Genomic DNA, 22,236 nt, shown 5'->3' with positions numbered 1-22,236 from the left:
TAAAAACATTTTGGCCAGGTGCTGTGGCTCACGCCTGTAATCCTAACACTTTGGGAGGCTGAGGCGGGCAGATCACAAGGTCAAGAGATCGAGACCATCCTGGCTAACATGGTGAAACCCCGTGTCTACTAAAAATACAAAAAATTAGCCAGGTGTGGTGGCATACACCTATAGTCCCAGCTACTTGGGAGGCTGAGGCAGGAGAATCTCTTGAACCTGGGAGGTGGAGGTTGCAGTGAGCCGAGATTGTGCCACTGCACTCCAGCCTGGGCGACAGAGTGAGACTCCTTTTCAAACAAAACAAAACAAAACAGAAAACAGAAACAAAACCAAAAAACATTCTGTGGGATGGGCACAGTGGCTCATGCCTATAATCCCAACATTTTGGGAGGCTGAAGTGGGCGGATCACTTGAGGTCAGGAGTTCAAGACCAGCCTGGCCAACATGTTGAAACCCCATCTCTACTAAAAACACAAAAATTAGGTCAGGCATGGTGGCTCACGCCTGTAATCCCAGCACTTTGGGAGGCCGAGGCGGGTGGATCACCTGAGGTCAGGAGTTCGAGACCAGCCTGGCCAACATGGTGAAACCCCATCTCTATTAAAAATACAAAAATTAGCCGGGCGTGGTGGCAGGCTCCTGTAGTCCCGGCTACTCAGGAGGCTGAGGAAGGAGAATCACTTGAACCTGGGAGGCAGAGGTTGCAGTGAGTTAAGATACTGCCACTGCACTCCAGCCTGGGGAACAGAGGGAGACTCCGTCTCAAAAATAAATAAATATTTAAAAATTAATAAATAAAAATAAAAAAATTAGCTGGGCATGGTGGTGTGTGCCTGTAATCTCAGCTACTTTGGAGGCTGAGGCAGGAGAATCGCTTGAACCCAGGAAGCAGAGGTTGTAGTGAGTCGAGATCGTGCCACTGCACTCCAGCCTGGGCGACAAAGCAAGACTCCATCTCAAAAGAAAAAGAAAAAGGAAGCTGGAAGCTGAATGAGATGGGCCTTTCAACCAAGGAGTTAGAAGGCCATCTGGTGGCAGGGCTGGCAGGGGACCAGGAGTAAATAAGGCCAGAGAGGACACCAGGGTTTGGGAGTGAAGGCACTGAGCTTGGGTCCCCCTTTGGAAGACAATGACCTGAGAGCTGTGAGATTTCAGACAAGTTCCTGAACCTTTTGGGCCCTGCTTTCCTCATCTGTAAATGGGATAATATTAAGCAGCTTCTTAAAATTCAATACAATAGAGTTGGGCATGGTGGCTCACACCTCACGCCTCTAGTCCCTGCACTTTGGGAAGCCGAGGTGGGCAGACTGTTTGAACTCAGGAGATGGAGAACAGCCTGGATAACATAGCAAAACAGTCTCTACCAAAAATACAAACAATTAGCTGGGCATGGTGGTGTGTGCTTGTAGTCCCAGCTACTAGGGAGGCTGAGGTGGGAGGACTGCTTGAGCCCACGAGGTAGAGGCTGCAGTGAGCCATGATTGCACCACTGCACTCCAGCCTGGGAGACAGAATGAGACCCTGTCTCAAAACAAACAAGCAAATAAACAATAAAGGAAATCCCTACCACACTATCAGGGGCATTTTGGCTGAGCGCAGTGGCTCACGCCTGTAATCCCAGCACTGTGGGAGGCTGAGGCTGGCGGGTCACCTGAGGTCGGGAGTTTGAGACCAGCCTGACCAACACGGAGAAACCCTGTCTCTACCAAAAATACAAAATTAGCTGGGCGTGATGGTGCATGCCTGTAATCCCAGCTACTTGGGAGGCTGAGGCAGGGGAATCTCTTAAACCCAGGAGGCAGAGGTTGAGGTGGGCCGAAATCACGCCATTGCACTCTAGCCTGGGCAACAAGAGGGAAACTCCACCTCAAAAAAACAACAAAACAAAACTCCCATTTTAGCAAGGCAAATTGGGCTCACAGAGGTAAGCTGCATGTCCCTGTCGATGGCAGAGCTGGGGTCTGGATGCAGGTCTGCCTTGGGGTAATCTGCTCTTTTGCCTTCCAGGGTCCTGCCTCTTACAATATGAGCTGTCAAGTTAGATGCCTGCACTCGGTAAACCTACTCTGTTTTAAGTAAAAACAACAAGAAACAAATCTGAATATGCTAGCCTATCTCAGGTATGTTAAAGGAAATTTTTAAATGGGGTTTTTGACCATTTGGGGGAGGTTTTAGGGGCACGGCCTTCTGTCTATACTTGAGCTGGGGGATGTTATGGTTGTTCATCTGGATCTAGAGGTTTTCCTCTAATGTTCTTACTCCAGAAGGAAATCTCTAGACGGGGAAAGGTTTCAGCTTTTATTCTAGTAAGCAGGGCTCTACCTATAAAGAGCTGCTTCCACCACTCTTTTTTTTTTTTTTTGAGACAGAGTCTCGCTCTGTTGCCCAGGCTGGAATGCAGTAGCACAATCTCGGCTCACCACAAACTCTGTCTCCCGGGTTCAAGTGATTCTCCTGCCTCAGCCTCCCAAGTAGCTGAGACTACAGGTGCGTGCCACCATGCCTAGCTAATTTTTGTATTTTTAGTACAGATGGGGTTTCACTATGTCGGCCAGGCTGGTCTCGAACTCCTGACCTCGTGATCTGCCTGCCTCGGCCTCCCAAAGTGCTGGGATTACAGGCATGACCCACCGCACCTGGACTCCACCACTATTATAATATCACCAGGTTCTCCATTTGAATCCTTCAGTGCCAAAGGTTTTGCAGAATTCAAATGTTTTTGGGACTTGATAGGGCTGACCTAAAAGTATACTCACTCTATATTAGGTAGCCCAGGAGGGCCTACGCAGCCGCAAGAACCAAACACATGAGTGTTTCTGCAGGGAAATGTATGAATATTGACATCAGTAGGATAAAAATAAATAATAGTCTTACTTTAGTTCAGATTAGGTTTCTGCCACCAAATGAATTTTGGTGGCAGCCTGATGAAAAATGTTTGGTTCTCAGAGTGTTTTTGAGTTTAGAATTGTGGGTAAGGGAGTATGGACCTGTTGATAACAAAAACAGGAACCAGGCCAGGTGTGGTGGCTCACACCTGTAATCCCAGCACTTTGAGAGGCTGAGGTTTGTGGATCACCTGAGGTCAGGCGTTCGAGACCAGCCTGTCCAACATGGCGAAAACCCATCTCTTCTAAAAATATAAAAATTAGCTGGGTGTGGTGGCATGCGCCTGTAATCCCAGCTACTTGGGAGGCTGAGGCATGAGAATCACTTGAACCTGGGAGGTGGAGGTTGCAGTGAGCCAGGATCGCACCGTTGCATTCCAGCCTGGGCAAGAAGAGTGAAACTCCATAAAAAAACAACAACAACAAAAAAAGAGAAACAGGAACAACAATCACCAGCATATACCAAGTGCTTATCGTGTGTGCCAGGTACTCTAATCATGTACTATGTCAGTTGATTCTCAAAACATATATGGCACAACATGGGTACTCTGAACATGGGCACAATCAATGTACAATGCTATAATGTATAACACAGGACAATGTAGCTATTAAAAGCATGGACGATCTATCTAGTCCATCTGGGTTATAATCTCTGCTCCACCAGTGAATAACTGTAACTTTGGCAAATGACCTCTATGCCCTGTTTCCTCAGCTGGGAAATGGGGGATAATATCAGTACTCACCTCCTAAGATTGTTGTGAGGATTAAATGTGTTACTTTATGAGAAATGTCTGACACATAGCAAAGGTTGTTATTATTTTAATTTTTACACATGGGCAAACTCAGCCTCAAGTAACCTGTCCAAGAATACGTAGCTATGAAGTGTGGGGCTGGGATTTGGAGCTGGGGTTTGAATCCAGGCAAACTAACTCCAGAGCCTACCTTCTATGCTATTTTTTGGCTACAAGCAAACAATCTGTCAAGAAACAAAGTAGCTACTAATCTAAATAGATGTGAAATCTGAAGACCAGTTGCTCTTTGGGGAATGTTGGGTTCTTCAGACAATGGTAGCTCAGTAATGTAAAGGCACAAATGACAGCCACATGCCAACTTGGTTAACTCCTTCCCTAGGTCCTGATGACCAAATAACTAGCTTATTTCTCAACTATTGGTTGGCTTTCATTTGAGGTCTGGTCAGCTGCTTATGACCTTGTTCCCCACTGAGCAGACTCACCATCTGGGCCCTGGCGGGCAGCAGCATGCAGTGCCGTGTCCCCATGGCGGTCCTGGTGGGCAGGGTCGGCCCCGAGCCGAAGCAGCAGGCACAGGGCAGGGGCATCGTGGCGGGCACAGGCCCGGTGCAGTGGTGGGGGCTGCCCAGCATCTACATCGAGGCCTGGGTGTCGCTGGAGGAGGGCCTGGGCCCGGACCAGCCGTCCTGCAGACAAGTAACGACGAAAGCGACGTTCTCGGCGTTGGCGGCGGGAAGTGGAGGCCATGGAACTCTTGGGCTGGGGAAGGAAAAAAGGCAGCAGTCAGGACTTCAGCCTTGGCTGGTCCTTCTCTCTCCATCTCTGACATCCCCTGTTGTTTCTCCCTTTGGTTCCGTTTTCTTCTAATATCTTCAGCAAGAGATGAGGCCTATCCTAACCCTGATCCTTTATCAGATGATAGATTTGAAAAAAAATTTTTTTGAGGGGGGTGATAGGATCAGAGGTTTAATTTTTTTAATGTAAAATTCGAGAAAAGGGTAAATAATTGGTTTAAGGCTCAGGAGCCCAGGTAAATTTTTAATTTTTAACAAAGAACTTTAAAAAAACCCAACAGGGCCGGATGGGGAAAATTTTTATCAGCAGAAATCTGAGTTTTAAAAAGTCACAGATAATCTCCAATAATGATCTAGAAATTGAATATCATGTACCCGGCAGACAGATGTGGAGGCTTCTTCCTCTGGAACCTGGGGGGAGGGGTTACTCATCAGACCTGCCCCCGCCCCCCCAAGTACCCCCAGAGCTGTAGGCCCAAGGCCTGTGTTTAAGAAGCTCGGAGACAGGAGGCGGGAAGGGCGGAGACACTCCAGGCTGGAGGAAATGGCGCAAGCAGAGACTCAGGTGGAGGGCGGAAGTGAACTGTGAGGGGCGTTACCGGATGTCGTTCTGCCCCGACAGGGTGGTACTTGGCCAGATCTCCCGGGGAAAACTAGGGAACTTAAGTTAAAGGGGCCGTCTGAAACCAGAAGACTGGACTAGAGGCGAGGAAAAGGAGGAGAGGGGAGGGGAGGGAGAAAAGAGAGTTATTTGGAGGTTTTTTTCCCGCCTCCTCTAACTTGGCAGAGAGAAGAGATGGTTCAGTGATGGACGAAAAGATGAGAAGACAGAGAAAACAGGGGAGATAAAGACAGGATAAAAATCACATTAAACATGGAAAACAAAAACAAAAACCACAGTGGGCCAAGAACAGGGACAGATCAAAAAAGAGAAAAAATACAGACAAAAGACGGAAGAAGACTACCGTAGGATGCGGCAAGTGAGATGCAGAAATTTGGACTTGAGAAATATGCAGAAAAAGATGGAGATGTTAACAACAGGAGGCAGGGGAGGGGGCGGGGTGGTGGAGAGAGAAAGGGAGTTAGTTTAGAATTAAGCCCAGAATGCTGTCTTCCCAACACAGGTTGCATGATGACATCCTTACCTTTTCACCCCATTCACAACCCTTTATGCTTCCTCTGATACCACCAATCAAGTTCTCCTTCTCCCACTTTAGTACTCCCCCCTCTCTGCCCCTGCCTCATCCCTAGACCTTTCCGACTGGGATGGCTAACCTGGTCTAAGCCCGCAGCTTTGGGCCTGGTCTCTGCTGCTCCCAGGTGGCCCCTTTGGGTACTGCCTGAGCAAGAAGTGCTGGAGAGGAGGACCAGTCATCAATAGGAGGATGAGATTGGGAGAGACACTCGGTGCAGGAGGCTGAGTGAGAAGGGGAGCACTAGGACCCAGGGTCGTGGAGGACTGCAGCAACGAGCTGGAGGAGGAGAAGTAAGCGGTGGGGGGTGGGAGCCATCTGGTACTTTGACAGCATTCAAAACAGCATCGGCCATAACAACAGAAATGGCCAGTCAGTCCCAGGGTATCCAGCAGCTTCTGCAAGCTGAGAAGCGGGCAGCTGAGAAGGTGGCAGATGCCAGAAAGAGTGAGTCTCCTCTGTCCTCCCTTAGGAGTCTGGAAAGAAAATTGGGCGTGGGGGACAGCAAACATTTTGGGAAAGCCCAAGGCTGGTGGGAAGACAGCTAGGGTCTGGAGGCTGTTTAGGAGGGAAAAAAATGGATGGATATTAGAATCTGGCACCTGGTTGGCTGAGAGAAGGCTGTATAACTTTCTGGAAGGGACTGACTCCTGCTATTACATTGTGTGTGTGTGGGTCCACCCCCACCCACTGTCCTTTCTTCTGCCTCCAGGGAAGGCCCGGCGACTGAAGCAGGCAAAGGAGGAGGCACAGATGGAGGTGGAGCAATACCGCAGAGAGCGAGAGCAGGAATTCCAGAGCAAGCAGCAGGCGGTGAGTTGAGGCAGAGTCGGGATGAGACCCCGGTGCAAGTTGGTGGGTGCATCTAGTGAGGTGTGTTAAGGGTGACTCAACAAGAAAATATGGTGGCAGAGGGCTGAGGCTGAGGGGACCCTGGCAGGGACCACAACATTGGTGAAACTTTGTGATGATATGTAAGAGAGTCTGGGAGTTTTGAAGGCCACATAGAGCTTGTGGGTGGAATGCCACAGTCTGTGTAAAGTATAACATCTATGTGGAGTATGATTAACATTTGTGGTGGAGGGTAGAGTTTTATGGTTATGGATGGTGAGGTGGTGGGGATATTACGGTCTGTTTTAGGATGAAGTTGCATGTTAGGTCTAAGGTGAAAGGGGACTGTGTTGATCTCTTTGGTGTTGGGATATTTCTGTGGGATGGGGGTAGTTTCTGAGAGGGCCTTTCTTCTAGGCTTTGTTTCAGGATCTTTCCCCTCATATGCCTGGACCCTTGTCTGTTTCTGCTTTTCCCTTTCTCTCTTCCACCCCTCTCCCTACCCCCCAGGCCATGGGCTCCCAGGGGAACCTGTCCGCTGAGGTGGAGCAGGCTACAAGGCGCCAGGTGCAGGGCATGCAGAGCTCCCAGCAGAGAAACCGAGAGCGTGTCCTGGCCCAGCTTCTTGGCATGGTCTGCGACGTCAGGCCCCAGGTCCACCCCAACTACCGGATTTCTGCCTAGGGCCACCTTAGGGCCTGACTCCTTCTGCCAGTTCCCTCCCTCAAAGAAATCCTCCAATCAGAATCACCTCCCACCATAATCCCTGTCTTCTTTCCATCCCCTAGAAATCCTGGGAGGCAGGATCCCATAATTTTCCTGTGACACTTATAAATATCCTGCTCACATCTGAATCTCCTTGTTGTTCTTTAACCCTCACTGGGACTTTGTAAACTTCCAAGTCATTCTGACCTAAACCCTCTATGAAATTTGTAATATGGGGAAGTAGGAATGTGGAAAACATCCTGACTTCGGCATCTGGCAGATGTGGGTCCCTCTCTTGACCCTGTCACTTGCTGGCTGTGAAACCGGGACAAGCTACTTAACTTGGTAGCCTCGATGTCCTCCTCTGTGAAACTGGGATGATAATAATGCCTACCTTGTGAGGGTTGCTTCAATGATTAGGAATCATTCTGTAAAGTCTAGCACAGTTCCTCGCATGTTGTAGCAGTGATTCAGTAAGTAGCAACCCTGTGATACTATTACCACTACCTGCTCACTGGCCAAAACCTACACAGCTGTTTCCTCACTTCCATCACTGGCTCTCTAATTCCACTTGTTCATTCTGTGACCCGTTATTTTCTGAATAATTGGTTCTTCTCTTTTCCCAGAGACCTTCTGATCTCCAAAAAGAGGAGATGACTACATTTAGCCCCCCTCTTATAACTCCAGGTAGAGAACTGCATTTTGTAGCCTTTGTTTTTCTTATGCTGATCTTTGTCTTTATTAGATTTTCCTCCTTTCCTATTTCCCCAAAGACTTACCAGATGCTCATTGCTTTCTAAGAGCTAAAATGATACTGTGTTCCCTCATATGCATGCCCTTCCTTTCTATATCCTTGACACCTTACTTTCCCATTGTAACAATAAAAAAAGTATCAATAAAATAATTATCGGCAAATAAATTGGTGAGTTGAAGCAGCCTCCTTTTGCCTCATCATTTCTCATTTTCAGTCACTTTGTTTTTTTTTTTTTTTTTTGAGATGGAGTTTTGCTCTTGTTGCCCAGGCTGGAATACAATGGCGTGATCTCAGCTCACTGCAACCTCTGCCTCCCGGGTTCAAGGGATTCTCCTGCCTCAGCCTCCCAAGTAGCTGGAATTATGGGTGTGTGCCACCACACTTGGCTATTTTTTGTATTTTTAGTAGAGATGGGGTTTCACCATGTTGGTCAGGCTGGTCTCAAACTCCTGACCTCAAGTGGTCCACCTGCCTCGGCCTCCCAAAGTGCTGGGATTAGAGGTGTGAGCCACCGCGCCTGGCCTTCAGTCACTTTCTTGTTTTCTGTTTACATATTCCCTAAACAGCCCAAATGGCTATCCTTTGAAACTTGTTGGAGGAACAAGAACAAGTAGTACTTTATTATTTCTCTAAAGTGAGAAACATGGTTCCTCATTTGGGAATCTGAGGACTATAGATGGCAACTGTAGAGAAAAGCTGGAGTGTAGGAGCAAGTGCTCTTTGCCCCTTTACCTTGCATTTTCTTCATAGCACTTACTGCTACTGGTTTTTTGAGACAAGCTCCCGCTGTGTTGCCCAGGCCGGAGTTCCAGCTCACTGCAGCCTTGACCTCCTGGACTCAAATGATCCTCCCACGTCAGCCTCCTGAGTAGCTGGGATTACGGGCGAGTGCCACTATGCCTTGCTAGTTTTAAATATTTTTGTAGAGATGGGGTCTCACTGTTGCCCAGGCTGGTCTGAAACTCCTGGGCTCAAGCAATCCTTCGGCCTCGGCTTCCTCAAGGGTTGGGTTACAGGCCTGAGCCACTGCACCCTGACCACTTATTGATACTTGACATTATATTTGTGTTTCTGTGTTTTCTTCCCTGTAATGTAAACATTGTGAGAACAGGGCTGTTCACTGCTGTGTCCCCAGATCCTAGGACAGCATGTGGCACAAGGGAGACAGTTGATACTTTTGAATAAATTAAATGATACTTGGGAAAATACCTTCTATGACACCATTCTTGAATTGTTACTTCGTCACTGAAGACAAGCTTACTTCACCAAGAATTTAAACCAATAAGGTAACCTGTAGCGTATTTACTAACCAGATTCTTTGAGCAGGGAGGCAGAATACAATAGAGAATGAGAGATGTTTGCATCCTGGCTGTAACCTCACCAGCCGTACTGCTTGAGATATGTTGCTTTGCTTCTGTCAATGAGAGTAACAGTACCTACTCCTTAGTATTAAATGATTAAGTGTATTAACAGGAAGAGGGCCAAACGTTTGTTGTTTTATTACACAGCAGGACATCAGGTCCTACTTTTGTAGCTCCCCATCTCAAAGACGGGGATGGCAAATGTTTCATTCAGGAAAAAAATCCAGGTTGAACAATGGGGCGTTGGGGCGGGCCCAAGAACATTCTGCTCGAATTAACAGTATTAATGGGCCAGGGGCGGTGGCTCACGCCTGTAATCCCAGCACTCTGGGACGACGAGGCGGATGGATCACCTTAGGTCATACATGGGTGAAGCCCCGTCTCTACTAAAAAAACAAACGTTTACTGGGCGTGGTGGCGGGCGCCTGTAATCCTAGCTACTTGGGAGGCTGAGGCAGGAGAATCGCTTGAACCCGGGAAGCAGCGGTTGCAGCGAGTCGAGATCACGCCATTGCACTCCCGCCTGGGCGACAGAGCGAGGCTCTGTCTCAAAACAAAAACAAAAACAGTATTAATGGAATGTAGTATAACCCTCAAGCCCTACTATTAACACTTGGGGCCGAATCCAGACCCCGTCTTCCCGCTCGGATTCAGAACACCTTCCTGACTCACTGGCCCTAGGGCATCAGCTACCTCGGACAGCATCCTTTTGGGAAAATACCGCCCACCAGCCCCACGACTGGGAAAGAGTCGGGCAACACCCCCGAGCACTCCAGTTCCCTGAGACTTCCCTCCTCCCTCCCCTCAGCTAGGGCCCGCCGTTTCCTACTGCGTGCCCAGCCGTCCTCAGGTCACCTTCACTACCGTGCCAAGGACCCCGTGGGAACTCTCAGCCCTCGCCACACTCGTTCCTCGCGCATCCATGGAGGGGTGACTAGAGCGAAGACCTGCGTGGCAAAAACCTAAACGAAGAGATGAGGGGCATGGAGAGGAGTAGGACAAGAGAAGAAAGATAACAGTGGGAGAAGACGTTAGTTTCCTTTATACCTTTTGTTACTGGCGGTAGCAGGGAAGTTAGAAACGGTTTTAAAACAAATTTCAGACAGGCATTTTCCAAAGGCAAGCCTGGAGCGCACGGATCTGTACAACCGCGGAAGGCCCTGTTTCCGGTCCCTTGCGCCTGCGCTCTTGCAACCAAGAAGGCGGGAGGCTGGAGTAGAGGGAAGCCTGCAACCGGAAGTGAAGGCAGATTTCCCTCCTTCGTCGCTGTTGCTGCCGCCATACGCGCTCTCCCTGTTTAGGTAAGCTTTGGCCTTCGCTACAATCCGTTTCCATCTGCGCTTCCCCGCACCCATTCCATCACATGGGTTCCTGATACCCTTTTCACAGGCGATGGTCTGGTCGCTGGGGCCTAGTTGGTTCGCTATTTCCGTAGCTTGCATCCTTTTCGAGAGCAAAGAGCTCCTGGGGGGAGGAAGGGAAGCTAAGGGGGGGCCCAATCCAAGATGGTGTCCTCGGCGCCATTGTGTTCGTTTTGCTTCCTTCTTCCAATGGGTTCTTCTCATATTGGAGGCCCCAGCATCAATGAGAGGCGGCGGTAGGCGTCCCTTGGTCTTGGTATTTGCCGAGGGCGGGGCTCTTCTCACCTTCCTTGTCCTTTCTTGAGCTCTTTCTCGGCCCTCGGTGGGACTGGGAGGAGGAGCTGGTTTCTGGGCGCAGTTGGATTTTTCTCACCTTGACTTGCCCAACTTAATTTGGAGTGCTTTCCGAGTGTTTACGATTGGTGTCATTGTATGTTTCTCCAAAAGGAGTCTCACCTTCGTAGCGCAACAGTGATGTGAGACCACTTGGTAAAGATCCTGTTAAAGCCTGGGCGGGGATTGCTTTTCTCTGTCAACTATTAGCTTTCTTATTGTAGGGTGGAGACATGAATTTGTGTGTGTGTGTGTGTGTGTGTGGCCGAGCCTTTTGTCTTGCACCGCCCCTCCCCCCCATGCTAATTACACAAGGCTTTCTTAAACGGAAGGGAGGATACTGAGAAGTGGGAGGCTGAGAGCTATGGGAGGTGGACGACGGCCATATGATGTTTTCTTTTCGAAAGGTGAGCGCTTTGCGCAGTGATGACTCTTATCTATCACCCTTGACTGATGGCTGCTGAGTTAGGCATCCATAACGGTGGGATTATAATAGGGAAAGCGCAGTCTTCCTTTGAGGACTTTTCAGGACTCTGCTTGTCATCTCCATTTTCCACTTTACTAAGTTATTAGTCATATTTTACCTTTTATTATCTATTCTATTTCCTCACTGTTACTTTCAGATCAAGAATTTGTAAGTTGGTCTTCCCCTTCCAACTTCTCTGGTTTCCACTACTGTGATTGTTAATCTTGTTGGGAACCTCTGTCCTAACCACTTTCCCTGGTACTGCTTTTTCTGTTCTGCTATATTTGCTTTTCGTTTTTATGTTTGGTATCTGTTTTTCTTTCCAGGTAAAAGTTTCCTAGTTTAGGGAAAGTGGGAACTGGTGATGGAAAAGAGGTGGTGAGGGCTCTGCTCGTGACTAAGTCTTGCTTTTTTTTTTCCCCCCTCCAGCTCTTCTGTTAGAAATAGTATCTTTGTTTTCCTTTGCTGTTCCTCAATCCCCTACTCTTCACCCCTTGTTTTCACCTATTTTGCGAGAACCCATCCAGATCCCCCTTCCCATCTTCCCCTGCCGGCCCAGTTATGGCAGAGAACGATGTGGACAATGAGCTCTTGGACTATGAAGATGATGAGGTGGAGACAGCAGCTGGGGGAGATGGGGCTGAGGCCCCTGCCAAGAAGGACGTCAAGGGCTCCTATGTCTCCATCCACAGCTCTGGCTTTCGTGACTTCCTGCTTAAGCCAGAGTTGCTCCGGGCCATTGTCGACTGTGGCTTTGAGCATCCATCAGAAGGTAAATTTTCTCTTGGGCATGTAGTGCTCATTGGGCTCTTTAAGGGTACAATAAGAAGATGTGTTTGTCGTTGCTCAGGTGGTGGTAAGGGTTTATACTTAAGGCTAGATCAGGGCCAGGTGCAGTGGCTCACGCCTGTAATCCCAGCGTTTTGGGAGGCCGAGGCCGGAGGGTGGTCACTTGAGCTCAAGAGTGCAAGAGAAGCCTGGGCAACATAGGGAGACTCCAGTCTCTACAAAACGTTCAGAAATTAAGCAGGTGAGGGTTGAGGCTTCAGTGAGCCATGATTGCACCACTGTACACCAGCTGGGGCGACAGTGAGGAAGAAAAAATCAGGAGATAAGTATCAAAAACGATTTTGGATAGAGGAGGCTTATACAGGGGTATTCTTTTTGTGATAGCACCAAAGTGCTAATGATCCAAAAGTAACTTCCAGGTCTGCCATTCATTCTTGTGACTGGCTTTTCTTGTCTGCTTATTTTTAATTTTGTCACTTGACTTCTAATTTTAAATTTCCAGAAAGGTCCTGGTTGGACCTGTAGTCTCCCTCTGTTGGGCCAGGCCAGCTGTGGTCTCTGGAAACCTCTATGACTGGTTTAGAGATGACTGGCTTCTGGGTCAGGTACCAAGTCCTTCATTTTGTCCAGGGTTGTAGTTATGTGACCCGAAGTATAGCAACCTAAGTAGGAGAAATGGTCTGTGGCAGGTATTCAAATGTCATGAATTGTTACAAATTAAGAAAAATAAGGACAGAGCCAGGATCATTGAAGATGAGCGGTTGGTAGATGCAAAGGGTTTGTTACTAGGACTGGGAAGGCCTAGATCTGGAGGAGGCTAAAGCTAGGAGGAATTAGGAGAGTCTGATTTTGAGGTGAATGTAATTGAGCAGAGAGAGGTAAAAAGGGTCTGGAAGTTGGCAAGAACCAGGTAAATACTAGACTTTGAGAACTGAGTGGTAAGAAATGGGCTTGGCATGATGAAAAAGGTTGTAGAGTTATCTGGAGACTGAAGTCTAATCCTTATCTTCCTCCTCACCCCCCCTACTTTTAGTCCAGCATGAGTGCATCCCTCAGGCCATTCTGGGAATGGATGTCCTGTGCCAGGCCAAGTCGGGCATGGGAAAGACAGCAGTGTTTGTGTTGGCCACACTGCAACAGCTGGAGCCAGTTACTGGGCAGGTATATTTGGGGAGAGTGCTGGGGAGGGGATTTTGGTTAGGACTATAAGGGAAGGGTGTTTTTGTCCTAGCTACATGATGCTTGCAGAGCCATGAGCACATGACCTCTGTTACCCTTGACAACCTGACAGCTGTGGGGAATGTTCTGTTGCAAGCATGGGGTTCATGATTTAGATCACAGAATTGGAGTCATTTATTATCAGCTCAGGTGTGTTTTTGTGACAGTCACTTTCCTAGAGGGGATAATGAAGGGCTACACTTACTGTATGTCTCCGTCTACTTCCTGCCTAAGGTGTCTGTGCTGGTGATGTGTCACACTCGGGAGTTGGCTTTTCAGATCAGCAAGGAATATGAGCGCTTCTCTAAATACATGCCCAATGTCAAGGTAAGCCAAAGTAAAGAGACCTGAGAGTGAGGGTGTGGCAAGTTGGAGGGATAAGAAACTTGTAGGCCAATAGTCTGTTTAATTTTGGAGAAGTTTTAGTTTGCCGTGGTTTAACAGTGTTGGGATCCTATGTAACAGAAGGATTTGTAATTGGGCTATGGATGATGCGTAACACAAGACCACCCTTTTCTTACTACTTTATACTGGCTTTGAATCATATCAGTTTGATAATTTTGGGGTGTGTGGCAGAGAAAGCCGGAAACTTTAAAACAGCTCCAGTGGTGTGTCAATATTGAGGATTCTGGCCAAGTGCACAATGGCTTACACCTGTAATCTCAGCAGTTTGGGAGGCCAAGGCGTGTGGATCATTTGAGGTCAGGAGTTCAAGACCAATGTGGCCAACATGATGAAACCCTCTCTCCACTAAAAATGCAAAAATTAGCCGTGCGTGGTGGCACACACCTGTAGTCCCACCTACTTGGGAGGCTGAGGCAGGAGAATCGCTTGAACACAGGAAGCAGAGGTAGTGAGCTGAGATTGTGCCACTGCATTCCAGCCTGGGTGACAGAGCGAGACCCATCTCAAAAAAAAAAAAAATCTGAAGTTAAGCATTTTTGGCAAGAATCATTCATAGGTGATGCTGTATCTCCTGTTATGCCACAAGTCTGGTTGACTTATGTTAGTTATTTTTATTTATTTGTTTTGAGATGGAGTCTCGCTGTATCCCTCAGGCTGTGAGTGTAGTGGCGCGATCTCAGCTCACTGCAACCTGCGCCTCCCAGGTTCAAGCGATTCTCCCGCCTCAACTCCCCGAATAGCTGGGACTACGGTATGCCATCATGCCCAGCTAATTTCTGTTTTTTTTTCAGTAGTGACAGGGTTTCACCATGTTGGCCAGGCTGGTATCGAACTCCTGACCTCAAGTGATCCACCCACCTCGGCCTCCCAAAGTGCTAGGATTACAGGTGTGAGCCACTGCACCTGGCCTCATTGATGATTTTAGGTTTACCATAGGATTAGCGTCGTGATAGTCTGATTCCACAGTCGTTCTTTTCCCCCTTGAAACCAGAAAGTAGTTTCTGGTGTTACTTGATACTGTACCAAGGCCCAGATCCCTAAACAACTATTCACCTAATGGTTTTAACATGAAGTGATAATATTTAGCCCGAAGCAGTAATTTCATGGGGTTTGTATGAAGGAGTTTGAGATTCTGGGTTTATTTAGGAAAACTTAATGTTCCATGTGTTTTTTTGTGGTACTTTACACTAATCTGGTGATTTCTTGCTGTCCTTTATTTATTTGTTTTTTATTTTTTGAGATGGAGTCTCGCCCTGTCATCCAGGCTGGAGTACAGTGGCTCCATCTTGCCTCACCGCAATCTCCACCTCCCGGGTTCAAGCGATTCTCCTGCCTCAGCCTCCTGGCTAATTTTTGTATTTTTTGTATTTTAGTAGTAAATTTGTAAATTTTGTATTTTAGTAGAGATGGGGTTTCACCATGTTGGCCAGGCTGGTCTTGAACTCCTGGCTTCAGGTGATCTGCCTGCCTTGACCTCCCAAACTGCTGCGATTATAGACGTGAGCCACCGGGCCTGGCTTTATTATTTTTATTTTTATTTTTATTTTTTGAGATGGAGTATCACTCTTGTTGCCCAGGCTGGAGTACAATGGTGAGATCTTGGCTCATCACAACCTCTGTCTCCCAGGTTCTCGTGCCTCAGCCTCCCGAGTAGCTGGAATTACAGGCGTGCGCCACCACACTTGGCTCCTTTATTTTTTAAATGAAGCCTGGCCTCATAAATGAAGGAAGATGGTTAGATTAAGTCAGTAGAACTGAATTATTGTCCTGACTGCTCCGACTAGCCATGTAACTTTAGGCAATCATCCTCAGTGTTTGGTGGGGGGCATAAAATTTTTAAATTAGATGACCTCTAAAGTTTGTTTTAGTTTGGAAACATGCTAAAAATTGGTTTAGCTCAAACAGTGGGAACCCTGGGGGGATTGGACTCTTTCCTTCCTCTTGTTTGAGACTCTTTGCTCCTGGCTCGGCAGGTTGCTGTTTTTTTTGGTGGTCTGTCTATCAAGAAGGATGAAGAGGTGCTGAAGAAGAACTGCCCGCATATCGTCGTGGGGACTCCAGGCCGTATCCTAGCCCTGGCTCGAAATAAGAGCCTCAACCTCAAACACATTAAACACTTTATTTTGGATGAATGTGATAAGATGCTTGAACAGCTCGGTGAGTGGCAGAGCTGGGGCTTGGCTAATGCTGGGGAGTTGTTCTTTGGAGCCAAATGATGTTTATTTGAAACAGGAGCACCTCAGTGCAATGACGACTCTTTATCTATCACCCATGACTGATGGCTCTGGGTTCCCTGGTTGATCTTTATTATGCTTTTAAGCACAGTAAAGGGTGTCGTCTTTCTATGATTTTTCTTTTTAACCTTTGAGAATAGGGGACTTTGATAATTTTAGGCATAAGTCATCACCACCACCACTGTGTTCATTATAGATTTCTATACTGGGAGTCATAGGGGAGATTCTAAACTGAAAGAGAAGACAGGACCCTTCTGGCATCTCCAGCACAGCATTTACAGTCAGAATTTATAGCTGAATAAGTGTCTAAACTCAGGTCTGGGATTAATAGAGTGTTTGTAGCAGTTTGTGCGGTGTGGTATTCTAGTGTGCCAGGTGGGGTTAATGGAAGATTTTTCTGTGAGAATTGAATCTTGGTGAATGAGAGTGGGGTTGGACATAGGCCCCGTAAGTCGTTACAAATGATCTTTGGCAATTCAATATGGTGAGCTATAAAGGTGGGCTCCAGGTAGGGATGTCATATTTGCCTGACTTGATGGAAAAGTGATCCAGAGAGTCATAGATGGACTCTGATATCTGGAATATAATATGTGCTTGATATTTGTAGTCTGCTGAAGGCTGTCTGGGGCTTGGGCAGGAAAGGGTTGGGAGAAGGGCCTGTAAAGCATGTTTTGAAGGCCTTGAAAGCCTCTGCACTGGGCTTTATCCCCATTCATAGTTGGGAACTTTGGGGTTTTACCTTATTTCTTGCTTGGTTAAAACAAACAGCTGGAATCCGATCCCAATTCTTGATTCCAAGTCCATTGCTCTTTCCATTGTGTTATTACTATTTCCAGCAATCTTCACCTCACTGGGAAGTCTACCTCTAATCTTTATCATACCTGCTTATTTTCTCCTACAATTTTTTTCCTTGTTCTTGTAGACATGCGTCGGGATGTCCAGGAAATTTTTCGCATGACCCCCCACGAGAAGCAGGTCATGATGTTCAGTGCTACCTTGAGCAAAGAGATCCGTCCAGTCTGCCGCAAGTTCATGCAAGATGTAAATACCCTTCTACCTTCTCTCCCTCCACTCCCCGCCCGCTGCCTCCTCCCCTTCCTCGCCCTCTTCCTCAGACTCCCTTGTCATTCAAGTGCCAAGAAGGCGGCTTGTGCCCAACTGGGAGTAATGACTCCTTGAAGAGACATACAGAAGCAGAGACAGCTAGTGTTAGGGTCTGCGCGGGTGCCAGGGAAACTCCGGAAGACTTGGTCGGGTTAATGTGAGAGCGGGTAGTGTTCGACTTTTTCAAAAATCACAACATTTTTGAACCTCTTCTCCCTTCGGGGGAGGGCAGGATTTTTCTGCCCTACCACCCACCCATCCATCGTCTCTTACATGCCCCCTACAGCCACGCACCCTCAAGGTGGCATCGAGCATACAGCTGGAGCCTTCTGCTCACCAAAACTCCTACTTCCCGGTGGCAGGAGAGCAAGAGAGGGACAGACAGATGGCAGGGCATGTCCAAAAGAAGAGCATCAGCACAAATGAATCCTCCCCTTCCCCACCTCCAGGGGTGGGGGCCTTTGGCACCTCAATCCCCGATACCCTACTCCTTCCCACCCACATCTCCTTGCACCCATCTGGAACCTCGGTTGATGTGAGCCGGCAACAGAGAAGCACCGTGGCGCGGCGAGGGAATGCAGACGGCACCCAGCGGTGGATGGCGGCAGCGGAGGCCGCGGGGAAACCTGACCAGGAAGCTGAGGACCAAACCAGCCTCTTTTTCCGTTCCCGGTTTTTTTCCTGAACCCAACGCGTGCCGTGCCCCGTTTCCCCCAATATGTGTTGGGGAGGGGTGTCCTGAGTGGGGTGGTAGATTTTTTTTCTTAAAAAAATTTTTTTGTTTTTTTTAATACTCAGAGGAGAGGGACATAGGAAAGGTAAAGTAGATGTAATCGGGTGGGTGTTAGGGTTTGGGGCTAGGTGGGGCCAATTGCATAAGCAGTGGAGTGTGTTCTTCCCCTCCCTGCAGTGTTCCTTCCTGTGGGATGATCACTCTTTAGCTGTATTTGGGGCTAGAATGAGATTCGAAGGAGGCCGTGGAACTTCTTTTTAGAAAGCCTACCTTGCCTGGGCCTGGTGGCTCACCTCTAATCCCAGCGCTTTGGGAGGCCAAGGTGGGAGGATTGCTTGAGCCCAGGAATTTGAGACTAGCTGGGGCAGTGTAGTGAGACTTTGTCTCTACCAGAAAAACCGGGCGTGGTGGCGCATGCCTGTAGTCCCAGCTACTTGGGAGGCTGAGGCAGGAGGGTTTGCTTGAGCCTGGGACGTGGAGGCGGCAGTAAGCTGTAATTGTGCCACTGTACTCCAGCCTGGGTGATAGAGTGAGACCCTGTATCAAAACAAAACAAACAAAACCTGCCTTCTGGGATTGGGCTTCTGGTTTTTTTTCCCATGACACACGCATCCTTTCCTATTTTGTCCTCTGGGTCTTCATATTAACTATCTTCCCCCAGGATAGTATAAAAAGTGTTAGGAAAGTTGGGCCTTGGAGTTGTGGTAATTTCTGTCTTTGTTACTTTCCTCCCCTTCAGGGGGTTTTTTAATTTTAAAGATGAATGCAGTGAGGTATAATGGTGTGTGCCTGTAGTCCCAGCTATTCAGGAGACTGAAGCAGGAGGATCACTTGAGCCCAGGAATTTGAGGCTATAGTGTGCTATGATTGTGCCGGTGAATAGCCACTGCACTCCAGCCTGGGCAACATGGTGAGATCCTGTCCCTTAAAAGCGTATCTGCTGCTCTGAATTTGGTTTTTTAACACCACTTACTGATACCTTCCCTGTAAACCTGTAGATGGTTTAATTCTTAAGAGACCAGTCTCATCTGAAACTATCCTGTTGTGGTCTGACGGCAAGTTACTCATTTTGAGTAATTTTTGTTTCTCTTTAAGTGGCATTTTGATTGTCCATTGCAGCATTCTGATCTTAAGACATCCACTTTCCTAATGCACATGAGATTCTCTTAGTTGAAGTAGGAGAATCAAATGGAGCAGTCGTCCTCCCCCGACCCCATGTTCTTACAAGCAACTCTGATGGAGTTACTCTGACCTTGAGTCACTGCCTCCCATCATTTCCCAGATGTTTGGTCCTTGCTCTCCCTTTGAGAATCATCTCTCATTTTCTTTCCTCTCCCACCTCTATTTGAGGTAATGGCATCTGTGCCATTGGGTGGTTTCACTGCTCCTTGACTTCATTTGCATTTTCTTTTCCATGATAGTTTTTAGTTGGGCAGTCTTAAAACTCATCTGATAGGAAGGAAATTAGATGTAATGTGAGAGAGACCACAGTAAAATGTGGGTATTTTTGGGAGTGGGGTGGGGTTTTCAATCTTCTCTTTCCTCCCCATCCCCCCATGGGGTGTATTGGAGATCAACTTCCTCCACCCCCCCAGGTTTAACCCCCCCACTCTGCCCTCCTCCCGTTCCCCACCCCCTTCCTCCCCCCCAGCCAATGGAGATCTTCGTGGATGATGAGACGAAGTTGACGCTGCATGGGTTGCAGCAGTACTACGTGAAACTGAAGGACAACGAGAAGAACCGGAAGCTCTTTGACCTTCTGGATGTCCTTGAGTTCAACCAGGTCAGTTACATGTCCAGTAGGGGGATGAGCATTGGAGCACTCCAGCTGTAGCAGAAACCTGGATATTAAGTACACTTTCATTGAAGAAATCACATGTGTGATGTGGGAGAGAGTGATGAGGGTATAAATATCTTAGGGGTTGAGCATGAATAAGGTGGGAGCTGCATTTCTATTCTATGGCTGGCATGGATATGTCCTCAATAACCTCAAGGAAAATAAACTTCAAAAATTAAGATCCTTGGCCAGGCACAGTGGCTTATGTGTGTAATCCCAGCACTTGGGGAGGCTGAGGCAGGTGGATCACTTGAGCCCAGTCATTTGAGACCAGTCTGGGCAACATGGCGAAACTTGATCACTACCAAAGAAGAAAATTAGCCAGGTGTGGTGGTGTATGCCTGTAGTCCTGGATACTCTGGTGGCTGAGGTGAAAAGATAGCTTGAGCCCAGGAGATTGAGGCTGCAGTGAACTATGATTGCACTACTGTGCTCCAGCTTGGGCAATAGAGTGAGACCTTGTCTCCAAAAGTCCTTGAAAGGTTTTAGGAAGTTGTTGAAAGTCTTGAAATGATTTTTGAGGGCATGTTAGGGTTCTTAAATGTTTAATTCCTCCAATAACTGCTTATTCAAGAGAAGCATTTCTGACTGGGTGCAGGGCAGTGGCTCATGCCCATAATCCCAGTAGTTTGGGAGGCTGAGGCAGGAGCATCGCTTGAGCCCAGGACTTCAAGACCAGCCTGGGTGACATAGGGAGACTCCCATCTCTACAGGTAGTAAAAATAAAATAAAATAAAATAAAAGTAGCTGGGCATGGTGCTGTGCACCTGTGGTCCCAGCTACTTGGGATGCTGAGGTGGAAGGATCTCTTGAGCCCAGGAGGTGGAGGCTGCAGTGACTTGCGATTGCACCACTGCACTCCAGTCTGGGGGACAAAGTGAGAACCCATCTCAAAAAAGTGTTTAATTAATATACTTGTGAGTGGTCTGTTTGCATTTAAAACTACTTTCTAGAATTAGGATAGCTCCCTTAGGTTTAATGTTTTGGTGAGCAGGAATATCAGTTACCCCTCCAGATCTTAATTCTAGTTTTCTATCACTTTTTCATGAGGTGATCTCATCCTCGGCTCCTACCATGTCTGGCAATTTTTGATTTCTGAACTCTGTGCTGCCTCAGGCCAGCTTCCTTAGGGAAAAATCAGTGCTGAAATAAAGTTATATTTTCTCTTCTGCTCTAAATATATAGTGGGGGAATAAGAGATGAAGAGGAATTCCTGAGAACGTAATTACTAGAAACTCCCGTCTCCCACGTAATGTTTCTCACACACCATGGACCCGTATTCCCCCAATTTGAGACCCCCCCCACCCCACCCCACAACAGGTGGTGATCTTTGTGAAGTCTGTGCAGCGGTGCATTGCCTTGGCCCAGCTACTAGTGGAGCAGAACTTCCCAGCCATTGCTATCCACCGTGGGATGCCCCAGGAGGAGAGGTGAGCTGAAGATGGGAAAGATATTTTGTGTCCTTGGGAGAAAAAGCCAGTTGAGAGAAGGGAATCTCAACATGTTTTAAATTTCCTTTCTCACAAAGGCTTTCTCGGTATCAGCAGTTTAAAGATTTTCAACGACGAATTCTTGTGGCTACCAACCTATTTGGCCGAGGCATGGACATCGAGCGGGTGAACATTGCTTTTAATTATGACATGCCTGAGGATTCTGACACCTACCTGCATCGGGTAAACCCCACAGGCTGAAGAAATCCCACTCTCCCATTCCCTTCTTTTCTATTTGTACATCTTCATCCCTGCCTCTGGGTCTTTTTCCTCTTCAGTCTTCCAGTGCTACCCTCTGTCTCCCTCCAGGTGGCCAGAGCAGGCCGGTTTGGCACCAAGGGCTTGGCTATCACATTTGTGTCCGATGAGAATGATGCCAAGATCCTCAATGATGTGCAGGATCGCTTTGAGGTCAATATTAGCGAGCTGCCTGATGAGATAGACATCTCCTCCTACAGTGAGTACTGATCTCATGAAACCCTTTAGGTCCTCCCTGTTCCTTAGTGTGTTTGTCCTAAATTTCATCACATAGGTCATGGGCACCTGATGCATAACGGACACTTGACTGGTTCATGCCCCCTGGTCTTTGATGCTGTGTTGGGATGTTTTCCTGACCTTTATGTGGGGTTTCTGTCTTCTCTCATCATATTACATCCCTTCCCTCACCCCCACGTCGTCCTCTGAACCCAGGCAGTACACCAGCGTCTGCATGTGTGCCGTGTGTTCCTGCCTCGCTTTCCCCTTTTCATGCCTTATTCTGACCATGCTACGTTTTCTTCTCAGTTGAACAGACACGGTAGAAGACTTCGCCCATTCTGGAATGTGACCGTCTGTCCTTCAGGAGAGGACACCAGGGTGGGGGTGAAGGAGACACTACTGCCCCCACCCCTGACAGCCCCCACCCCATGGCTTCCGTCTTTTGCATCACCACCACTCCTGAACCCCCATTTCTGATTTGTCAGAATTTTTTTTAACAAAACTAAAAATGAAA

The 22,236-nt window shown here is 47.8% G+C and overlaps 3 protein-coding genes and 2 non-coding genes across 13 annotated transcripts in view; 4 read left to right on the top strand and 1 right to left on the bottom strand.

The window, feature by feature from the left end:
• Positions 1 to 10,346, bottom strand: part of NFKBIL1 (NFKB inhibitor like 1) — a 16,425-nt gene extending 6,079 nt beyond the window's left edge. For 2 of the 6 annotated variants that reach the window (XM_032141012.2, XM_032141011.2), the window contains exons 1-2: positions 4,807 to 4,982; positions 4,120 to 4,396 (exon numbers count right to left, since the gene is read on the bottom strand). In XM_032141012.2, the coding sequence (XP_031996903.1) occupies positions 4,120 to 4,396; positions 4,807 to 4,863 (334 nt within the window). In that variant the 5' untranslated portion in view covers positions 4,864 to 4,982. Of the gene's footprint in view, positions 1 to 4,119; positions 4,397 to 4,806; positions 4,983 to 5,576; positions 5,786 to 9,224; positions 9,323 to 10,104; positions 10,130 to 10,322 lie in introns of those variants that run through there. The other 4 variants (XM_058432196.1, XM_058432195.1, XM_058432194.1 and 1 more) reach the window with 4 other exon arrangements.
• On the top strand, positions 5,771 to 8,098 carry ATP6V1G2 (ATPase H+ transporting V1 subunit G2). Of its 2 annotated transcripts, none has more exons than XM_058432197.1 (3): positions 5,771 to 5,917; positions 6,337 to 6,437; positions 6,966 to 8,098. In XM_058432197.1, exons 2-3 carry the CDS (start codon positions 6,378 to 6,380, stop codon positions 7,137 to 7,139), a joined length of 234 nt encoding a protein of 77 aa, XP_058288180.1. In that variant the 5' UTR covers positions 5,771 to 5,917; positions 6,337 to 6,377; the 3' UTR covers positions 7,140 to 8,098. The 2 variants fall into 2 exon arrangements, with proteins under 2 accessions (XP_058288180.1, XP_031996908.1); XM_032141017.2 differs by lacking the exon at positions 5,771 to 5,917 and adding an exon at positions 5,941 to 6,071.
• Positions 10,341 to 22,236, top strand: DDX39B (DExD-box helicase 39B). Of its 3 annotated transcripts, none has more exons than XM_032141008.2 (11): positions 10,341 to 10,576; positions 11,995 to 12,207; positions 13,258 to 13,385; positions 13,677 to 13,769; positions 15,821 to 16,004; positions 17,004 to 17,122; positions 19,570 to 19,701; positions 21,076 to 21,185; positions 21,284 to 21,428; positions 21,555 to 21,702; positions 22,029 to 22,236. In XM_032141008.2, exons 2-11 carry the CDS (start codon positions 11,997 to 11,999, stop codon positions 22,043 to 22,045), a joined length of 1,287 nt encoding a protein of 428 aa, XP_031996899.1. In that variant the 5' UTR covers positions 10,341 to 10,576; positions 11,995 to 11,996; the 3' UTR covers positions 22,046 to 22,236. The 3 variants fall into 3 exon arrangements, with proteins under 3 accessions (XP_031996899.1, XP_031996898.1, XP_031996900.1); XM_032141007.2 differs by having other exon boundaries at positions 11,865 to 12,207; XM_032141009.2 differs by lacking the exon at positions 10,341 to 10,576 and adding an exon at positions 10,922 to 11,376 and having other exon boundaries at positions 11,865 to 12,207.
• On the top strand, positions 11,351 to 11,428 carry LOC116460526 (small nucleolar RNA SNORD83). The gene has a single exon (XR_004245830.1). It is a non-coding gene; the product is annotated as a small nucleolar RNA SNORD83 (small nucleolar RNA).
• Positions 16,055 to 16,131, top strand: LOC116460527 (small nucleolar RNA SNORD83). The gene has a single exon (XR_004245831.1). It is a non-coding gene; the product is annotated as a small nucleolar RNA SNORD83 (small nucleolar RNA).

This window comes from Hylobates moloch, unplaced genomic scaffold, assembly GCF_009828535.3.
Source record: "Hylobates moloch isolate HMO894 unplaced genomic scaffold, HMol_V3 SCAFFOLD_20, whole genome shotgun sequence".
Lineage (NCBI taxonomy): Eukaryota > Metazoa > Chordata > Mammalia > Primates > Hylobatidae > Hylobates > Hylobates moloch.
Note: the sequence above shows the minus strand (reverse complement) of the source record. Positions and strands in the feature narration are given on the sequence as shown.

Bases quoted from the DNA above. Each gene is read 5' to 3' on its own strand.
- DDX39B (XM_032141008.2), top strand. From the start codon at position 11,997: ATGGCAGAGAACGATGTGGACAATGAGCTCTTGGACTATGAAGATGAT. The intron at 17,123-19,569 runs GTAAATACCCTT...CCTCCCCCCCAG, and splicing joins GCCGCAAGTTCATGCAAGAT to CCAATGGAGATCTTCGTGGA. The intron at 21,186-21,283 runs GTGAGCTGAAGA...TTTCTCACAAAG, and splicing joins GGGATGCCCCAGGAGGAGAG to GCTTTCTCGGTATCAGCAGT.
- ATP6V1G2 (XM_032141017.2), top strand. From the start codon at position 5,990: ATGGCCAGTCAGTCCCAGGGTATCCAGCAGCTTCTGCAAGCTGAGAAG. The intron at 6,072-6,336 runs GTGAGTCTCCTC...TTCTGCCTCCAG, and splicing joins GGTGGCAGATGCCAGAAAGA to GGAAGGCCCGGCGACTGAAG. The intron at 6,438-6,965 runs GTGAGTTGAGGC...CCTACCCCCCAG, and splicing joins TCCAGAGCAAGCAGCAGGCG to GCCATGGGCTCCCAGGGGAA.